Raw genomic sequence first — 22,103 nt, forward strand, 5'->3', positions numbered from 1 at the left:
GAGCTCATCATCTACTAGGTGAATTTCACTACTTGTGAACAGATCCTGGTGGCCTAGTGTAGCCGAGAGTGATAGAAACACTGATGTTATCCCACTCCATAGATTACACTTCCCTTTTGTTGTCTGTACATGCTGCAGGCAGTGATGGATTACCAGGTCAGCCAGGACCTTCTGGATTGGCAGGGCAGAAAGGCACAAAAGGTGAACAAGGCCTGCCAGGTCTCCCAGGACAAGTTGATATGAGCCAGCTGGGATCCAAAGGAGAGAAGGGCGAGCCGGGCATTCCAGGTGAGGAATTCCATACGTGGGTTTGTTTCCTACAGGTAATGGTGAACCGAGATGGATTCAGTTATGATCAGTTTGTCCTTTGCTGCAAGGAAAACATAAACTAGATGGGGTCAGGAGTCACTCTTCTCTTGAAGAGAAGGCTTAAAGTGACACACAATCTATATGACACAGTTTGTTTTACCTCTGCCAACACTGTGATGTTTACATTCTGTAGATGTCCATCAAGGGTCTTCCATAAACATTGACTTGTATTCTATGATAGTGCCGTTCAGATTAGCATCTATGGAAATTGGCACCCGATGTGAGAGAATCCTTAGTTGGCATTTTATTCAGATACGAGGAATTTTGCTCCTTGTGATATGTACATAAAAATCAGCAATACAGTTTGTCTTTTTCCTTTCAAGGTATTTCTGGAGCAACAGGCCAGAAAGGTTTTCAAGGTCTCCCAGGTGACCAAGGGCCACCTGGATTCAATGGGCAACCGGGTGCACCAGGATTACCAGGTAAGGTAGAAAATCCTGCCCATGTACAGCCTTTGGAATTAATTACTTGGATTGTTAAAATGCATATGTGGTTGGTTTTGTGGCAGCAAAGTATGGTTGTAAACCCTATATAGGCAACCATCGATCTACTGACTCACGGCGTATGCATAAGAAGTCTAGTCAGGTGCCAGGGGAATTGGGTTATCACTGACAAGCTTAATTCAAGAACCACAAAGTTTGTTACCAGTTTCAGAGATTTGTGTATCAGTGGGAGTTCAATACTACCGCAAGCTGCTTTCTTCCTCACTTTGCTTCCATCCTCTGAATCAAAGCCACTTTGTGCTGAGCTGCCAGGTATTCCCTCCTTGATGCAGCTGGATTTTGCACTCTCCTCCCAGCTTTCTATGTTGATGTTGAATGACTTCATGCCATTTTTACTCACATCATGGCATGATCATAAAGGGTGGCCCTACTTTGCAGAACTTGGCATCCCTATCCAAATCATGGGTTTGTTACCTCCTGGTAAAATACTAGACATATCTGAATGCAATTTGAGCTGTTGCTCTGGTGGAAGTTTGGGATTTGCCATTGGGATAACTGGAAAATAGCTTTCTTCTGAGAGCAACCTGATTAGAGGAGTTGTAAGTAGTCTGGACTTAGTCAACATATCCCTACACCTACCATTAGCAACAGACCGAACAGAAGTATAGAGAAGGCTGCTGAAAAAAAAAAAAAAAGTCACACCTATATTTTTAGCTTCTGTATGGATCAAAAATCTTCCTTCATAGTATTTATTCTGTTGCATCTGAAACCTCTACATTTTATGTTCAGTATTTCTCTACCAGCATTACCAGGTTACAAGTCTTGTTCTAGGTGTCTATGGCAAAGCTCCCGCCATGCCCTGTGGGTCCTATGCTTCTAGGAAGTTACAATATGCCTCAGAGGCTTGCTGTGACCCGCCACACTGCCTCTTACTTTTTCTAGAGGCCAGATTCACAGCTTACTGAGCCATTCTCATTATTGGCAAAGTTAAAGGATTAGTGTGAAATCCTTCTGTAATCCTAGCCTCCTTTTCCAGGAGCAGACTTTTCAGTGGTATGGGGAGGGTTGAGAGAACCCAGGCTCACCCACTACTCTGGGTTCCAGCCCAGGTACCCTAGGTAGCAGCAACTGTGGGGAGGGTTCCTCTAGCCCAATACAGCAGCCTTTTCCCTGAGCCACTTCCCCCAAACACTCCCCTAGTACCTTCTCTTTGGTATTGAGTGAATTTTTCCTGCTTCAGCACACTCTTTCCTTTCTCAGCAACACTCTTCCTCCTCTCAGTCCTTCACTCTCCTCTTTCCCCCTCACCTGAGGGGAAACCTTTTTAAGTAATCCAGCAGGCCTTAATTGGCTGCAGGTGCCTGATTAGCCTGCTGCTTCAGGTGAGCTCTTGATTAACCCCAGGTGCCTGTCTGCCTTGATTACGTGGCAGGAGTCTCTGGCAATTTATTCAGGGAACAGGAAAGCATTTGCCCAGCTCCTGGTATGTCTACCTTCCAGCAAACTATAATAGCCAGCTGCCCTAGGACTGTCAGTATCATACTGGAAATGTACAGAGTCTTTCAGACTGCCACGACCCACACCAGTTCAGGCTTTATTGGTTGAATTCAGTGGCTTCAACTCCACCTCGAAACTAAAAGACAACCATTGCAGAATAATGAACAGTAGGAGAATGTGCTCTTTGTGGGTACGGCTACACTGTGGGGGTGGGTTTTGGAAGAGGTATGCAATTAGCGTCAACAGGGGCCAAATGTTCGGGGAAAACCCCTCTTTCAAAAGCCCCTGTAAACCTCATTTTATGAGGAAGAAGGGGGCTTTTGAAAGAGGGGTTTTTTCCAACATATGGCCCCATGTAGACAGGGCCAAATAGCAGAAAAGCCTCTTCCGAGGAAAAAAACAGAAGAAGGTTTGCAAATGTGAGTGCTATTTGCATACCTCTTCCCTCCCCCCCAAAAAAACCCCCCACAGTGTAGCTGTACCCTGTGCGAAGAATTGTTTAAGAAACTGACAGTCATGTTCTGTGCTAGTTTGTATCAGATGATTCGCAAGCTGCAGTTGTGAAGTCCATTTTACTAGTCTAATCTCAAGGAGGAAAGGCAGTGCTAACTGGGTCAAGGTCTGCAGCTGAAAGTAAAGGTTTAAATTTTCAGTGCAGATGGGAGGGGGGGAAGTGTCCAGCCAGGCACCCAAAGAAACCCCAAATTAGAAACTGGCCATATTTGTGTGAGTAAATCGCTGTATCAAAATGATTTCTCATTGCTGTATATTAACTAAAGTAACCTATTTTCTAGGCCCCAAAGGAGAGCCAGGGCTTTCTGGACAACCAGGACCAGCTGGACCTCCAGGACAAAAAGGTGCCATGGGAGAGACGGGACTTCCAGGTTAGTTACCAAAAGGCACTGATCCAATTGGTACGTTTCATCTCTGCTCAGCAGAGGCAGACTTGCACATGTAATGTGTATATGTATGTAAATATATGTAAAGTAGTATTCAGATACTTAAGTGAAGAGCATAGAAAGAATACATCATGTACACCTTGGCATTAAAGATTCAAAATATGTTAGTATTTCCGATACAAAGCTGGAAGTCTGTCTTTCTATTGTAGCTTTCATTTGTAATTCATTTGAGACCACAGATCTGTCTTAGAATCTTATTACAATTTTTATTGGGCCTGATTTTTCATTTTTTCAGATTCCACTCCACAAAACAGTTTAGAAATAAAAGGGGTTCTGTGGACTAGCCTATCAGGGTGCGTCTAGACTACATGGCTCCGTCAAAGTAGTTTACTCGACATAATCCATGAAGCAGGGATTTAAGTAATCCTCGCTTCATTAAAATAAAAAAGGCTTCCCTTGTCGACTGATCTGCGTCTAGACTGCCGCGCTGTGCCGGATCATCCAATTGTCAGCATAGCGCGATGGCCATTTTTATTTTAATGAAGCGGGGATTATTTAAATCCCTGCTTCATTGACTATGTCGAGTAAACTACTTTACATGGCTCCGTCGACGGAGCCATGTAGTCTAGACACACCTGCAGAGTAAAAGTAAGATGAGTTATCCATTCAAAAGAGAAGAGAAGCAGTAATTCAGTTACTTTGGAAAAAGTGTTGGGACAACACCACCAGTATTTTGGGGTTCCAGTAGTAACTGGCTGCTTTTTACTATCAAGGGCCTCTTGGTTTTGTCAGAGTTTAGAAATATATATAAACATGGGCAATATTTATATCAGTGTCAATTCTCTATAATTCCTCCTCCCATATGAGAAATATGCTGAAACTCTGAAAGATTTTAGCTGTTTTGTTGGTTAGTTTGAGTAAAAAAAATTAAACCCTTATCAGCCATTTAACTCTTCATTAGTCCTTCTTGGTGGCTGACTGACAATTTGCCTGACTGCTCTGAAGCTGCTGTAAAACCATTATATTTGATATTTTGAACAGGTGTCCCTGGTATTAAAGGTTCTCAAGGCATAGCAGGACGTCCTGGCCAGTCTGGTCCTCCAGGATTTCTAGGATTAAAGGGAGAGAAAGGCAACCCAGGTCTTTCAGAAAAAGGAATCCCTGGCCCTAAGGTATATTTCAAAGTCTTTTCATAGAAAGTGCTGTGGGTGAAACATATTTCTGTTAAAGAATGTTAACTTTTTAATGTGAAAAGCAAGGCACACTGGGATTCCGTGTTTTTTAAGAGGAAAATAAAATTTCATTTAAAAGGAAAAAGAGCCTTGAAGCCAATGGTAGCACTGGTTTTAAGGCTTTCACCATAAAAGTCTTTATCAACAATTGTCTAATGGAGGACCATCTACTAAAAGAAGCAAAGTAGGAGAATGAACTGCTATATTCTAATCTCAAGCAACCACAATGAATTAATATGCAGAGGTGCCATTTAGAGATGCATCCACAGGGAAGAGGCAACTAAAAGGTCATAGTTGCTGCTGTCAAAAATTTAAGCTTAATAAAAGATACTTGTGCCAGGATTTTCAAACATCAACCCAACTTTATAAAAAAGGTGAGCACCTAGCAGCTGTCCAGGGAGCCTTATGACTAATCTTGAGACACCGTTTGTTTAGCAAAAGCAATGCTTTAGATAAAATATCACACACTGCTGTATTTTCTTCCTTCTACAATATCAAAGATAACGGTGTGGCAACAGAATCTTAGCTTCTTAAAAGATTCTGTTGCTTATTTCCTACCTGATGCCATAATCCTATTTGACCTCATAGTCATTGCTATGAAAATAATTGTTATGTCTTGGGGAAATATAGCGCCACGAGATGGGTGAGGTAATTTTTTTTTTAAACCAACGCTTCCGTTGGTAAGAGAACATGCTTTGAGCTCACGTAGAGCTCTTCTTCAGTTGTGGGAAATTTATGAGGAATTTTGGCACTTGGCAAGAAATAAGAAAAAGAAGCAGAAATATGTGTGAACTCGTTGCAACTGAAATGATAAATAGGGCCCTGCCAAATTCATGGTTTCTTTTGGATAATTTCATAGTCATAGGAAAATAGTATGGGTTATGACCCCAAATGGACTTGAGGGAGGGGTTTGAAAGGTTATTGAGGAGAGAGGTTGCAGTACAGGCAGTCCCTGGGTTACGTACAAGATAGGGACTATAGGTTTGTTCTTAAGTTGAATTTGTATGTAAGTCGGAACTGGCTCCAGATTCAGCCGCTGCTGAAACTGATCAGCGGCTGACTACAGGAAGCCCTAGGCAGAGTTGCTCTGCCCCCAGGTTCCTGGAATCAGCCGCTGATCAGTTTCAACAGCGGCTGAATCTGGACTCCTGGGACAGAACAGCTGGGGCACTGCCGGGTAGGTCCCCGCAGGACCAACCCGGCAGCACCCCACCTGCTCTACCCCAGGCGTCCTGCAACAAAAGCCTGGTCTGCTGGGGGGGGGGGCGCACTAGCTGCACCCTCTTCCCCCCCAGCAGACCAGGGAGACCCAAGCAAAGCCGCGGAGGCGCAGAGGTCCCGCCGCCTCTGCGGCTTTGCTCCTGTCTCCCTGCTGTGCTGGGGGGGGGAGTCCCCCCCAGCACAGCAGGGAGACCCGAGCAAAGCCGCACAGGCGGTGGGACCCCGCTGCCCGTGCGGCTTTGCTCCTTTGCCCTTGAGACAGCAGGGAGACAGGGAGCAAAGCCGCAGAGGCGGGGGACCCCGCCGCCTGTGCGGCTTTGCTCTGGGGCAAAGGAGCAAAGCCGCACGGGCAGCAGGGTCCCGCCGCCTGTGCGGCTTTGCTCGGGTTTCCCTGCTGTGCTGGGGAGTCCCCCCCAGCACACCAGAGAGACCCAGAGCAGCTTTTCTCGCCCCGGAGGACGCGGTGGCGGGACCGCTGCGCTCTGGGTGGTCCCGCCGCCCGCGAGCTCCGGGGCGAGAAAAGCCCTGTTCGTAAGTGCGGATCCGACATAAGTCGGATCCGCGTAAGTCGGGGACTGCCTGTACTGCCTCCCTTAATTCTGCAGTGCTGCTGACAATATGCTGCCTTCAGATCACCCAGCCACCCAGCTCTGAAGGCAGTACTACGAACTTTCCCCACACCCGCACCCAAAAAAAATCTTTTGACTCCCTTATAACTCCCTTTTGGGTCATGGTCCCCAATATGAGAAACATTGGTCTCCCCTGTGAAATCTATATAGTATAGGAGAAAAGCACCCAAAACCAGACTTTACAGGGGGAGACCTGATGTCACAGTCTATAATGCATTTTTCATGGCTGTGAATTTTGTAGGACCCTACTGATTTAAAAAAAACGAATATGCATAGAACTCATAGAAATATCTTATTGACTCAGCAAGATATCTGATTGGAATGTTAAAAGTAAGAGGGAGCCAAATTTATTTTTGGTGTGATGACAGGTAACCAGGTTAAATGGAGACAAAGATCTCCTACCAGGACATATCTTGTTGTCTGTGATGCCATAAATGTTTATTTGTAACTAAAAAGAAACATAGTTCATCTCTTACTTTTAAAAGCATGTGTCTATGCCAGTGGTCCCCAACACGGTGCCATGGTGCCTGTGGGGGCATTTGTGTGCGCCTGCTAAGTGCTCGGGGCTGGCCTGGCCCCGGGCACATGACGCATGCATGGTGCCGGAGCCGGCCCCGGGCACATGGCGCACGGTGAGCGCCGGCCCCGGGAGCACCGCGAATTGGCCGCCCGTGCTCTGGGCGCACGGTGCTTGGGGCGGGAGCGCCGGCCCCGGGTGTGCGGTGCTTGGGAGGGGGGTGCCGGCCCCAGGCGTGTGGAGCTTGGGGGGGGTGCCAGCCCCGGGCACACAGCGCATGGGGGCGGTGCTGGCCCCGAGCGTGCAGCCCTTGGAGGGGGCACCGGGCGCATGGTGCATGGAGGGGCCCCGCCCTCGGGTGCGCAAGTGGCCCCGCCCTCTGGCACCCGGCAGGCGAACGGTCACGCCCTCTGGCGTCCGGCAGCCTCAAATGGTTGGGGACCACTGGTCTATGCCTTAAAACTGTACTTAGACCAGAGGAGCACGTTTGAATGGTTTCTAGCTCCAATTTGAGGAATATGAAGGATTTGCTTCAAATGTATTGGTAGCTGAATAACACTTATTAGGAAGATTTGACACTATTTATGACTGAGACTTTCAGAGCTGCCTGTGGAACTTGAATGCCCAATTCCCATTTTCAAGACATCTAGCAAAGCCTAATGGCTGAATAGAAATCTGAAGTTAGTGAGAGAGCACTAGAATGCAATAGGGTGTGCAGGCATAAATGTATTTATGTAAAAAATGTTTCAATCTCAACCTTTACTGAGCCAGAAAGAAAATAGTGTTATACTTTCTGAGTTGAGGTTACAGGGCTGACAGGTTATAAAAACACTCTGTGCTTGTACACTGAAGAGCTTTTACATTATTATTAGCATTGAGAGGCAATACACCCGGGCTCTAACACTGCCATTTTTACAGTGGTACATTTACATTTACTAAAAAGATTGCTATAGAATCTCTCCATGTAGGGCTGAAATATCTCCTCCAATTTTGTTGCAATGTCAAAGAACAATCTTTGGGGAAAAGCTTCAAGGAACACAACACAAACAAATTGCAGGGGCCACCATTAAAATCTTTACAATTGCCATTTTCAAATAACAAACATTACGGTTCCAGTGCTAAGTATTGGTTAACATTAATTTCAGCAAAAAAGAAAAACTGAAAATTCTTATGATATTTACTGCTTTCTGATAGTAAGAACAAGAAAAAGCAAAAAAGAATTAAACTAAATTAAAATGAATGGATCTCATTTTTGCCTAATATTTTCCAGGGTGACACTGGTTTCCCTGGTTTCCCAGGTAATCCTGGCAGCAAAGGTGCACCTGGAAATCCTGGTTTGTCTGGATTACCAGGTAATCCAGGTGCAAAAGGAGAAGCAGGCCTTCCTGGATTACCAGGTAATTTTACTTGGAATTTTCCCTGGAATTTCCTGTCTTTTGTTCATGCTCTCATGTTTTGGCTTCTGTAGCCAAAAGCAGGTAATATGAATTGTTCAGGCTGTAATGACTTGAGGTTCTTACGGTGGAGCCAGTTCATGTAATGCTCCTAGAATCATTACTGCATTTTAAACTTCCTTCTAAAATCATTGGCAGTGAGGGAACTGGGACATATGAACATTTAGGCTATGTCTACCCTCGTGGCTTCTTGCACAAGAATGGCCGTTCTTGTGCAAGAATCTGCAGAGCATCCACACTGCCCGCCTGCTCTTGCGCAAGTAAATGTACAGTACGGCGTGGTAAGAGAGGGCTTCTTGCGCAAGTGCTATGCTCTTTTTTATCAGGTGTAAGCTCTCTTGCGCAGGAGCTCTTGCGCAAAAGGGCAGTGTGGATGCTCGGCAGGGATTTCTTGCTCAAGAAAGCCTTATGGCTAAAATGGCCATCAGAGCTTTCTTGCGCAAGAGAGCATCCACACTGCCATGGGCGCTCTTGCGCAAAAGCATAGCTTGCACATGGCAGTGTGAACGTTTTCTTGCGCAAGACTTCTTACACAAGAACCCTTGTGCAAGATGTTCTTGAGCAAGAAGCCGCCAGTGTAGACATAGTGAAAGCCAATATTATTGCTTGGTTATTTGTAGTGGTCAGGTTACTACCTCCTCTGTCCCACAGATAGCTGAATTTGGCCATCCTTTTTTCCTTGTGGATTGCTATAACAAAGTCATTGTGGACCTGGGCATTTGTTATAACTTATTGGGAAAAAAATCACCTCTTTACAATTAATTCTTTAGAAAAGACAGGATGTGCAAATAAGTATGTACACATGTAGTATGTACAAATAAGAGTTCATTAGATTTGGGAATCCTATCTAGAGACTGTAATAGTCAATGTAACTCAGTGTCAGGCTACACTACAGCGTTTACAGGGGCTTACAGCACTGATGCAGAAGTGGCACAACCAACACAAATGTTCTAAGCCAGGAGTTCTCAAACTTCATTGTCCCACGACCCCTTTCTGACAAAAGAAATTACTACAAAACCCCGGGAGGGGGGCACTGAAGCCTGAGCCTGTCTGAGCCCTATCTCCCTAAGTGAGGGATCCAAAACCGAACCATAAGGACTTCGGCCCGGAGGTGGGGGAGAAGGGTTTGTAACCTGAGTCCTGCTGCCAAGGTTGAAGCCCTCGGGCTTTGGCCCAAGCTGGAAGAGCTCACTCTTTGGCTTCAGCCCTATGCCACAGCAGATCTAACACCACTAGACCAGCCCTGGAAACACTATTGAAATGAGCTCCTGACCCACAATTTGAGAACTTCTGCTCTGAGCTGATTAGAGAGAGCTCTTCTGTCGTCTTAATTGCTTCAGCCAGCAATAGTGATGTCAGTAGGAGAAGCTCTCCTGCTGAAATAGCACTGTCTGCACCAGCACGAGGTCAGCGGAATTTGTCGCTCATGCTTATTTACCTCCCAGAGTTGCATAATTTTTATACCGATCCAAGTTGTTGTGTGTAGCCAGCCCACATACTCTCAAGTCTGAATTTAGTGATTATATAAACTAACGGACCAAGGATAGGTACTAAGTGTCCTTAATTCACATCAACTCAATGCTGTAGAGGTGAAAACCATGTCCCATGAAGGTCTTTTCTGGAAAGAAAGGAGCAGCGTTCCCCGTAAGCTGGGTGCTTGTGCAGCCGCTCGGGAGATATTCCAGTGCTGACCAGCTGATTAGAAGAGTGCCCACAGCTAGGTTTGTGTTTCTTCTGGTGGTGCACTTTCACACATGCCTTGGTGCACACAGAGAAAAATAATTTGCACATGGAAGGACAAAATCCGTACATGGATGGAAAAAATTAGAGGGAACATTGGTAAGGAGTGAGGAACGATGGGTTAGCTGCTATCCATCATGCTTTCACTGTGGTGTTAACCAAATATGCTGCTGCTGTTTACTAGGCTATATCCATTTTAGGGAAGATACTGCCTGACTTAAGTTAGATATGTCATTGGCTTTCAGCATTAAGTACTTAAGAAGGTGGGTTTCTGAAGGATGGCAGGAAAAAACACCATTAGGCCACCATGTTTCATATCGATGAACTTCCTCTTCTTTAATACTCTACTGCCCCTTTACATGAATGATTGCAAATCTACAGCATTAGGAGTTGTCACACACACTATCCACTATCTTGATACTTTCTTGACACCCTTTACTTGGTCTGACTTGTACATTATCCAGCATTTACAAGTACCTGAGATAACAGTGCAATGTCTTGTTTGATTAACATGTCTGTATTTCATAGGGACACCGGGAATTCCAGGACCAAAAGGTATTGATGGACCCCCAGGTAGTCCTGGTCTTCCTGGATCACCAGGACTACCAGGTAGGCATGATTAGTACAACAAGGTCAAGCTGGAAGAATCATCAGACTGACTGCAGAACCTCAGTTATTTTTGTGTTACTTAAGCCAGAAAGTTCTATGATCCATAGTAGATATCTGATTCCCAAACAGTGACTTGCAAAATTAAACAGGAAAATGTTATTTGAAATTGAAGGTTATTAAATGCTGTTTGAAAAATTCAAATTCCCATTCAGAGAAATATAGGCTGGCATGATGGGTGTCCTCATAATAATTTCTGACATGAAGTCCCATTTGGAATGGCAGAATTCCCATTGATTACAAAGGACATATGATGGCAACTGCAGATTTACAGTGGTGGAATTAGACATGGCAAAAGGAGTACTGTGATTGCAGTTGCTACACTACATCAAATTATTGGATTAAAACTGTAAACTGTCATGGAAGTTTTGCCTGCTGGATTTGGTCCCCTAAACCTTTTTAAAATTTAAAATAGCTTATTTTTTCATATCTTGACAACTGTATTGTGTGATGTGTATCTGTTTTCATTCTCTGTCACTCACATATATGTATGTATAGTGCCCTGAAACTAAACTCCAATAATTTCATTGCACTTTAACTGTCTGTTGGCAACCCTGACTACTTGTATTACTGACAATGTTATCTCATTACCTTTTGAAACTAGTAAGTACCTGTTTCTGTATCAGTAGGCTTTCTTTGTGATAGCTTAGCCTGTGTTTGCAGAAGTAAGAATCTAATTTCACCTATGAATGGACGCATTAGATGGATTTTAATCACCACTACTAAACTGCTTAAAGATCACATTCCTGTCACCTTTTTTCTTAGAGTGCAGAAAGTAGAGAAGGAAAAGAGTTTTTGTTTTAGTTTTAAATTTTCTTATTCACATGGACCCGACATTACTTGGTCATTCTTCAGTTTTAGTTTTGTGATGGTTGGTCTAATATGTTGCTCTGTTGTTTTAGGTGATGTTGGCCGTCCTGGCTCCATAGGTCCTCCAGGGGAGAAAGGGCAGCCAGGTCAGGATGGTATTCCTGGGCCAGCTGGACAGAAGGGTGAACCAGGTTAGTTTTCTACTGGTTTATTTTCCACTTCTAATTCTGTGTTCTGATTTCTGCTCTGTCCTCTTCCAAAAGCATCCATGCTCCCTCAGGAATCTGTGTGATTCTCAGCTCTGGGGGGGTGCACTCAAAGAAGGGCATCAAGCCGTCATTGAGATACAGGACAGGAAATTGCTTCACTCTTAGACATTTGGCCATCTAAGGGTTTTGTAGCTGAGCACAATCCCTTCCACTCCAGTTCCATTCCAGCTGGCATTGCTTCATCTCCTTCTAGAACAGGAATGGGCTGCATCCAACCTGCCAGATCACTTCATGTGGCCCCCAGGAATGCAGCCATGGGTGAGGCCCACTCAGGTCCACTTAATCTGAGTGTGAGAGGAAGGGGCTCTGTCAGCACCTGGAGTGACGGTAGTAGGGAAAGCTTCTGTCAGCATGGAGCCTTGGGTGGTGAAAGAGGGTGAGAGGCAGCTCTTCCCACCACCCTGAGGAGAGGCAGCAGCTCTGGTCACAGTGGACTCACTCCAAGATAGCCCTGGTGAAAACCTGCTGCGGTTGCTGAATAGGGGTAACACGTCCCCAGTGGCAGGGGCAGCATCAGCGGGCACAAGCTCATCCTCCTTTCCAGAGATCATAGAGCTGAACATAGGTGGGCCAGCGTATGCGGTTCAGCATGGTGACGTCATGGTGGGACTCATTGCTCTGGAACCCATTCTCACAGCAGAAGCCAGCAAAGGCCTCTCTTTCCTCAGCCACGAAGGTTCCCTCTTCCACTATATCCTGGATCCTCTTTTTATTTTTAAAAAAGAATGGGCCACAACAGCATTTTACTGGATTGTGTGGGCTTTTACCACCTTAAAGATGCCCGTTGCTGCTCTAGAACCTTCTTGGCTCCGGCAGGTACTTCCCTCAATTAGCTGCTATCACACAACTACAAATGCAAATTTACCAAAACCCACAATGTGAAAGACCATCTTGTGTGTGGAAAGAAACATGCCACACAAGCATCATGTCACCTTGGAGGAGATCCTTTAAGTGTATAGGGAGATGTGGGAGTGAGCGAGAACTCTGTTAGATGATTTGCCTTTTCCTGCTCCCCTATTAAGGAAACCAAATTACTAGTAATGGACTCAACTTCTTAACCTCATCTTATGGTACCTACTGCTGGAGGTGTGAACACTCCACATATGTAAAAAAAGATTAATCTGTTTCTTTTCAGGTCAGCCAGGTTTTGGGCGACCAGGACCTCCTGGACTCCCAGGATTATCAGGCAAAGTGTTGTTTTGTTTTGTTTTTTCATAAGGATGTTTGTCTATACATAAAAATATATATACATACAAAAGAGTGGGAATGGTAGATATTTAGCTGATATTGTTATGCTGCAGCACATTAACAGGGTAGCAATAACCTTTTATATTATATGCTAAAGTAAGACCATTCTCATTTGCATCAGTAACTGAGACACCCATGGCTCGCTATTGAACTTAGCGAATTAGCAATGAAGCAGAAAAGACAAGGCAGTTAAATCAACTGTATTATGCACTGAACTGTGTTGATTTACTCCTAACAAATATGGTGTAGCTATAATATATGACAATTGGTAACATTTGCAGAAGCATCTATGTGGCTTTAAAAGTCACTTGCAAATTTTCAAAAGTGACTTAGATACTTAAGAAGCCAATTTCCTTTGACTTTCAAGCTGATTAAGACTCCTAAATCACTTGGGCACTTCTGAAAATGTGATTTGTTGGTATGTCTTAACACTCTATGTTATATTAATACGAAGCTATTACAGTCTTACTACTTGGGGAACTCCCCACAACGTCATGTCCATTAAACCCTTGCTCAGAAGTGAGGTTGTGAGACCCTTATGAGTTTGAGTGTCAGTAGGTTTGCACAGTAGGAAGGTGAGATTTAGCAAGGTCCTGTTGCATGCCACAAGTTATACAATTTCTTGTCCTGCAAGAATTCTCATCTGTTTAGTCTCTCCGGGCTTGATTGTCCTCACACCAGTTTTACGTTGATATAACTCCATTGGTGCCAGGGAGATGTGTTCAGATTTACGTTTTATGAGCAAGAATGGAATCAAGTGCTAGTACTTCAACTGTGCTTTGGATATGTTAAAGGTAACTTATAGAAGATCTAACTACAGTTTCCATAAACATGTCTGTTTGGTTTAACAGGGCAAAAGGGTGAGATGGGATTACCTGGCCCTCCAGGTGCCCCTGGACTTATAGGTCTGAAGGGTGAACCAGGATTCCAGGGATTCCCCGGGCTACAAGGTCCACCAGGTCTACCAGGCCTGCCTGGGCCATCTATGGAAGGTCCAAAAGGTAGTCCTGGTCCACAAGGTGTACCAGGGAGACCAGGTAGGAATGCGGCTCAAAACTTTCTGTCTCTATCAATACTTCTTTGTTTTGCTGGCAGGTTATCAGCCTTTAGAACACCTTAATTTCAGATTAATTCTTTTGTTATAGTGTTTGGCTGACGCCAATGTTTCCATGCTATAACCTGTACATATTTCTTGGAAATCAATAGGCTATCTTGCTAAAAACAACAATATTAAGAAAGATACTAAAATAAATTTTAAAAAACCTTGATTTCTGCTTGTTTTTGAAAGACCCGGCTTATACCTGACAGCAAAATACAATGCACTGGTAAATGTAAGATTCTCAGCATGTTGTCACAGCAATCATCTAGAGAGCACCAAATCAACTTTTGCAGCATCTGCCAAATATGTCTTTGTGGTATTGTTACATGATCAATGAATTTCATCGCACACAAAAATAAAAGTAATAAACTGCAGCACAGTAGGACCCCATGAAAATCAAATTAATATTTGCATCACAGCATGATCAAATTGGACACTGGTTTCTTCATCTCAGCATCCCATATGCACATCATCATTCCATCATATCACACTGTTCCAGTGGATTCAGTGCAACACCATGCAAGCTTCATCTTTCCATTCCATGTTTGCATCTTGTTCCTGCATCTACTAATTCTGAGAATGACGACTTCCATCCTGGCTTTACATCACTGAGCAGATCCCTGGTGTATTGAGGAATTTGATTGATTGATTGTTTAATGGAAAATTCATCTGCATTAAGATGCCACTTTAGAGTGATTAAGGATTGTGTCAGTAAATATTCTGTCTTTCATCTCTCAAGGCCTTGTTTTGCAGTTGTTGCTTGGACTTGAAATTAATTAGCTGCTAATACTATAACTTGCTACCTGATGCACTTGATGCTCATTTTCAAGAGAAGCAGCTTGTTGAAATGAAATTGTTTTCTTGTTGACAAATAGAAAACACTTATTTTAAAAAAATTGAAACTTTGAGAGTCGTCTGAATTGGGGATTTTTCATTGGTGAAAGCTCTGGGTGGGGAAGGTAAACACTGAGTTTGTGCATTTACAAAATGACTACTCTCCACATATTGACAATTTAGAGGATGGGAGGAGGATATTGGACAGGGGGATTCAATACAGTAATTCCTCATTTAACATGTGCCCGCTTAACATGTTTTCGCAATAGCACAATTTTTTTTTTTTAGGGAACATTTTTTGAATTACACATCCGTCCCCGGAATAACATGATTTCCCCAGCCGGCCCATTGCCAGCAGCTGCGCAGGACTTCCCCCGCCTCCCTGCAAAGTAGCGGAGGGTTTGCCACTTGCTGCACCATTCCCCGCTGACTCCCCCTTGCCAGACTCCTTGCCCCCTCTCCTCCACTCCTGCTTGCAGGCCAGCAGTTGGGTTTCCCCAGCTGGCCCGTTGCCGGCTGCTGTGGGGGGCTTCCCCCGCCTCCCTGCAAAGCAGCAGAGGGTTCTCCACTCGCTGTGCTGTTCCCTGACAACGCCCTCTCGCCGGACGCAGTGCGGGTCCCGGCAGACCCGTCACAGGGGCATACTCCCAATCCAATCTCCCTCCCCTTCCCCAGAGCCAAACAGCTCCCCTCTCTGCTGTAACCCAGTCCCCTTTCTCCCCCAACCTTATGTCCCAGTCACAATAGACACCACCACTTGAAATGCAACCCCCACCTTTTCCATTATTTTTAGTGGGAAAATTGACCCCACATAACACGTTTTCACTTAACACGATCATTTTCTGAAACATATCTATAGGGTTAAATGAGGAATTACTGTATAAATTGTCTAATGTCTTTAGGATTGTGAGCTTGGAGCCAGTTTAAGTTCTGGTGCAAGCAGATACAACTCCAAGTAAGGACTGTGACAATATAGACCTTTGAGAACTTCAGATGAAAAGTAGCATCCAACTTCAAATCATGATGATGAAACATTCCATAGGGCAGCTGATGACTATTCTATAATGATCAGACCCTTTCCTTAAAATTCCTTCTCATGCTGTAAATTACCCCACAAAATCTAAATTTTATAAAGTAAAGCATATTAAATTCTGAGCAACTTGTGATCCCATATTTCACCTGTACATAAATGTAGATACATTGTGTGTGTGTGTGTGTGTGTGTGTGTGTGTGTGTGTGTGTGTGTGTGTGTACTGAACTCAACAAATCCGCTTATCTACTCGACTCAACAAATCAGCTATCTACTCGCCGATGGTGAGTAGATTTCAGCCAGTCGCCCCGTTCACCGGCAGTGTGCGCGTGCATAGTGCGAGTCTGTGGCATGCGCGGTGCGGGGCTGGCGAGTGGGTTTTCGCCGCAGTCGTCGAGCCCTGTGTGTGTGTGTGTATGTATGTATGTATATATATATATATATATATATATATATATATATATATATATATATGCTAGTTTCTGTTCCTCATGTTTCAGCTGTTACTAACCTAAATCAGTCCATGAGGTACATGACAAGACCATCATTTTGTGCAGATTTTAGGTTATTAGTTGGAAAACACCAGTGAAGTTCTGCTCAGGCATGTTTTCTCTCTCTCATCTTCATTTATGTTGCATGTCATGTATAAAGTGAAATTTGTCCTGCTCTTTGTGCATGGACTAATGTGGATAAACCAAGCTATTACTGTAGTTCTATTACAGTCAGCACTTTGTAGAACAAAAGGGTCTAGCCCATTGTTGAAATGCTGCTTTCATAACATTTCAACCTCTTGAAGTTAGTCATAAAATCAGTTGTGCTGCTGACAGATTATCCTACTTGTAAGGAAATAATAAAAACACAAATTGGATGCATCCATTGTTTACTTGGCTTCTGGGTGTATTTTCAAATTACTTGAAGTGGTGGATCAAATTCAGGCCTGGTATAATTCTGTTGACTCCAGTTGAGTTACATCAGGGATGAGTTTGGTCTGTAGATAATGGTAACAGTTTCTTAATAGCTACCACAGGAAAGCAGATTACTAAGAAAATTAAACACTGTTATTAACTCCCTATTTTGTTATTGACGGTGGAACAGTAATAGTTTGGTGTTTGCATACTGTATGTAAAGGAATATTGAGCTAAATCTAAATGAAAAGTTTAGTTTAGTACGTTGACGTTTCTAACAGTTTTGATGTTTTTCCCCCTGTTATTATGATGGCCTTGGTGAACTTTGATCCCCTACTCCCAGGTCCTTCAGGTTAGCCCCTTAACTCCAAAATAGTAACTTTGCATGAAGTTGAATGTGTGTACTTAAAAAAAACGTTTTTGGTATATAAATGTGGATAACTAAGGTCAGGTATACCAAGTCATTCTTCAAACATACCTTTCATGTGATACAGAGGCAGCAAGCAGTGTGTGGGCACATAGTCATTTTGATTAACCGATAAAACCAGGCTTATCAGTTAATCATTTAAACGACTATATGCTAACATCCCTACCTTCCATTGTTATATATATTATAACTAAATTGGCACACAAAGCTACCTCCTCTAGAAAGCTGCAGAAGAGCTTTCATAAGTGCTTAGCAGTTGTTTCAGATTTACTTAATGTGATAATAGACTGTGCATGTAGCACTAGCCAGATGTTGTAATGTCCCGGTGTCTGTCCTTAGAATGAAAATGACTTGGCATACCTACGTAATGGCAAGTTTATTAAATAAAACCTTGAGAGTTTTGCTATGATGACTTTTAGGAAACAAACTTCTGTGATCAAGATTCAATAGCAATTAGTCAAGTGTAGTTTTAACTGTGTATGCTAGACTTAATGTACCATCCTATCCTGCTCTAGGTCATAAAGTATAAAACGAATGTGGCCTCTTCTTTTTATCTAATTGTGGGTTTTGTTTGCATCACAAAACCATTCTAACATGTGGCTTGAATAGCAGTCGTGTTTTAGGAGAGACTTCGCAGACAGGTTACAGTTCAAGACGGAGGACCACATAAGCTAAGCCTCTGTCCGTGCTTTGCCTAACTCTCTGTCTCACCACATTCACCACAGACTCTCAGCATGTCATTCATAAAATTTGGAAATCATAGCAAAACTTATGTAAATATGAATTGCATTTTATAAGAAATTAATATTAGCAACAAGATGTCTCTATATTTTTAACCATTACAGAGCTAGTATTAATAAAGTTTGATTTGTCAAATGCATAAAAAATAGAGCATTGAGATAAACCTGAAGTGTTTACCATGGTTTTTAGCTGAACATTGCATGAAATCTATATTTAAATCATTTCACTGTCATGAAAAGGTTGACTGGTCCTGGATCCACCTTGTCTTAATTCTGGAGGATGTCGGGGAAAAGTTTATTAAAGACTTGCCTGCACTGAACTGAAGAAACCTTAAATTGGCTTTCCAAGTATGTTTCTGCATTAAAAAAAAAATCTCCCTAAGAAATTTAAACAGACCAATTAGCATTTAGTGGAATTTTTCATCAGGAATAGTGACAAAAAAGAACCATTCTAAGCATAAATGCACATATCATACCATATATTTGCCTCCTGATTAGTACCTGATCAATGCCCATTTTAAAAACTTTTCTTGTCTTTTTTTATTGTGCACTAGTATTCTGCTCTCAAGTTGGTGACATTCACATCTTTGCAATGGGCTTAAGTGGTGATTCCATCTTGTGCTAAACCTCTACACAGAGATACATTTCACCCAAAAAGGTGAAAGCCTCTGAATCTATTAATTAAATTGTATATCCACCTGACTCCAGGCCACATACAATCTGAGTGATGTCAGTGAAATGGTTATTTAATACAACCCTCGTTTAATACAACCCTAAGTATAATGACTAACTGGCAGCAGACCTCATTTGTAACATTAAAGCAAAAACATGCTCTTCAGTAAAGCCTAAGTTTCTGATTTAATGAAGAGTGTCATGTTGACCGTAGGAGCCTGATCACCAGAATAAGTTGTATATGAAAATGTATATCTTTGCCTACTCATGTATGTTTTTTCCATGCATGTTGATTATGTTGTAAATACAAAATATACTGGTGAAATGGGTTATTGTTTAGTGTATATACTATCATTCGTACTATTTCTAACTAGTAATCTTGTTTTGTACTGTGTGATGTCTGATTCTTCTAACATCGATCATTGGGCTTTGGTGAACTCTGATCCTTCCAGGTCCTCCAGGTTAGAGTCTTAACTCGGTCCATTTATTTTATGCATTGCATTTGTCATAAGAAAAATTGATATTTTCTCTGTAATTCAAAGATTATTTTTAAGTACTGTGGGTACCCTGAAGATGGTATCTGTAGACAGTTAGCAGTCCTGGAAAAGTAACCTGTAATTAGTTCCCATGTGCGGGACCAGACTCAGTTTCTTTTCAGAACAAGCTTGTATGGTGGCATGTGTTTATAGCTGACGATTGCATGACTTGTTTTATATGTGGTACTAAATTGCTACTGATTTTTTGGTCAGGATTTTTATCTTCAGAACTGCATGCAGATATCTTCCTTATCAAATACATTCTCTGTACAGGGCCTCTTGAAGTAAGACTTTACATTGTTAAAGGTTTCAGAAGAATTGAAAAGCCAGTGTGCTCGTGAGATCTTATTACATAGCTAGAATTAATGAGGAGAAATGCATGAAATGCTCCAGAAAAGACAAAACTCTATCTGTTGGCCCCATTGATCGCCAATATAAACATATAAATAGACATGTGACTTAAATGATAACAACACTTTCTTAAATGATAACCACACTATACACCTTATAGTTTGTGTGTCACATATGAATAACAATGACCTTGTATTTATCACTATGGAACTAAGGTGAAATGTTCTGATTGGGTGTTTGTTTTCAATACACTATTAGTTGCTTTTATGAATTTACATGAAAATGTCAATAGGGTATTTCACCCTCTGCATAAAGGAAAAGGTTGTGCAATCCCCAGAGACTTGCCTAGGTACTCCCTGCTGCTCAGTGGAGAAAATTGGTTGAGTGCGCATTAAGAAAAAAACTAATCCTGAATGTTAGAGGATATAATTGAAACAAATATCCAGTCTCCATTGGGGTTTATATAATCAGCCTAATTATTGGAGAGGGAATTAATTAGCTGCAAGGGGCATTCATCCCTGAGCTTTTGCTGGGGAAGACTCAGCTGTTAGCCCTACCACTAACTCCTCTGCCTCAAAGGTGGGACAGCGTCTAAGAGAGGCAGGATTTGGGAGCAGTTTTTACTTTTTCCCCCATCAGGAGAAGCATTTTGGGAAGGTGGCACACAGCCTTATTTCCCTTAATGAAAATGTCAAACTCTTTCTACAACGGGGGGTGGAGGGGAGGCACATTTTCCGCTGTGGGTGTCACTCTGTGACACTGCCTTTTGCAATGAAGAGGGTCACTCAGGAAAGGGAGCATGCTACGTATTCTCATTAGATTGGTCCTAGCTGTACACTTTGCATTGGGTGCTACAGGAAGCCAAGCTAAATACATACTTTAGTGTAGAGACACAGTCTTTATATGCAGATCCGTATGGAATCTACAAGAGTCAGACTGACTCATACTGATCTATGAACATCTGTTATGTAATGTCAAGGTCTGCAAGGTCCAGAAGGTCCACGGGGCCCCCCTGGAAATGGAGGATTTAAAGGAGAAAAAGGAAACCCAGGTCTGCCAGGCCAGCCTGGTCTCCCTGGTCTGAAAGGAGATCTAGGCCCACCTGGACGCCAGGTAGGAGGAGGAGTGATGCTTATTTCTAGCTGGGAATGCTTTATTTTTATAGAGAACCAAATATAGAGCCTTCTAGTTGGAAGATGCATTTTATAATGAGCGTAAAGCCAGATTGTTTAAAGCACTCTGAAAACCCCTGTATTAGAAGCCAGGATCTTTCAAAGTTGGCTCGTGGATCCACCCAGGTAAGTGGCTAGTGGGCCCTAAGATGCTTTGTTTATTGAAGTGTACACAGGCCGGGAGCCTCACAGCTCCCATTGGCTGGAAAAGGCGAACCACAGCCAATAGGAGGTGCAAGTCTCTGTGCCTATGGACACTTAGAATCATAGAACACTTGAACTGGAAGGCACCTCAAGAGGTCATTGAGTCCAATCCCCTGCCCTCATGGCAGGACCCAGTACCATCTACACCATCCCTGATAGATGTTTATCTAACCTGCTCTTAAATATCTCCAGAGATGAAGATTCCACAACCTCCCTAGACAACTTATTCCACTGTTTAACCATCCTGACAGGAAGTTTTTCCTAATGTCCAACCTAAACCTCCCTTGCTGCAGTTTAAGCTCATTGATTCTTGTCATATCCTCAGAGGCTAAGGAGAACAATATTTCTCCCTCCTCCTTGTGACACCCTTTTAGATACCTGAAAACTGCTATCATGTCCCCTCTCAGTCTTCTCTTTTCTAAACTAAACAAACCCAATTCTTTCAGCCTTCCTTCATAGGTCATGTTCTCTAGATCTTTAATCCTTCTTGTTGCTCTTCTCTGGACCTTCTCCAATTTTTCTACATCTTTCTTGAAATGTGGTGCCCAGAACTGGACACAATATTTCAACTGAGGCCTAATCCGTGCAAAGTAGAGTGGAAGAATGACTTCTCATGTCTTGCTCCCAACACACCTGTTAATGCATCCCAGAATCATGTTTGCTTTTTTTTGCAACAGTGTCACATTGTTGTCTCATATTTAGCTTGTGATCCACTATGACCCCTAGATCCCTTTCTGCCGTACTCCTTCCTAGACAGTCACTTCCCATTCTGTATGTGTGAAATGGATTGTTCCTTCCTAAGTAGAGCACTTTGCATTTGTCCTTATTAAACTTCATCTTGTTTACCTCAGACCATTTCTCCAATTAGTCCAGATCATTTTGAATTATGACCCTATCCTCTAAAGCAGTTGCAACCCTTCCCAGCTTCGTATCATCCACAAACTTAATAAGCGTACTCTCTATGCCAATATCTAAATTGTTGATGAAGATATTGAACAGAACCAGTCCCTGCAGAACCCCACTTGTTACGCCCTTCCAGCAGGATTGTGAACAGTTAACTACTCTCTGAGAATGGTTATCCAGCCAGTTCTTCACCCGTCTTGCAGTAGCCCCATCTAAGTTGTATTTGCCTAATTTAT

The 22,103-nt window shown here is 42.9% G+C and overlaps 1 protein-coding gene across 1 annotated transcript in view; it reads left to right on the plus strand.

Annotated features, from left to right (window-relative positions):
• The window catches only part of COL4A5 (collagen type IV alpha 5 chain), a 143,488-nt gene that overhangs the window by 105,802 nt on the left and 15,583 nt on the right, over window positions 1–22,103 (plus strand). The window contains exons 33-42 of the mRNA XM_075940947.2: window positions 139–288; window positions 693–791; window positions 3,104–3,193; window positions 4,250–4,380; window positions 8,078–8,204; window positions 10,530–10,610; window positions 11,570–11,668; window positions 12,882–12,932; window positions 13,846–14,031; window positions 20,568–20,701. Coding sequence (XP_075797062.2) covers window positions 139–288; window positions 693–791; window positions 3,104–3,193; window positions 4,250–4,380; window positions 8,078–8,204; window positions 10,530–10,610; window positions 11,570–11,668; window positions 12,882–12,932; window positions 13,846–14,031; window positions 20,568–20,701 — 1,148 coding nt within the window. The remainder of the gene's footprint in view (window positions 1–138; window positions 289–692; window positions 792–3,103; window positions 3,194–4,249; window positions 4,381–8,077; window positions 8,205–10,529; window positions 10,611–11,569; window positions 11,669–12,881; window positions 12,933–13,845; window positions 14,032–20,567; window positions 20,702–22,103) is intronic.

This window comes from Pelodiscus sinensis, chromosome 13 (assembly GCF_052426305.1).
Source record: "Pelodiscus sinensis isolate ZL-2025 chromosome 13, ASM5242630v1, whole genome shotgun sequence".
NCBI lineage: Eukaryota > Metazoa > Chordata > Testudines > Trionychidae > Pelodiscus > Pelodiscus sinensis.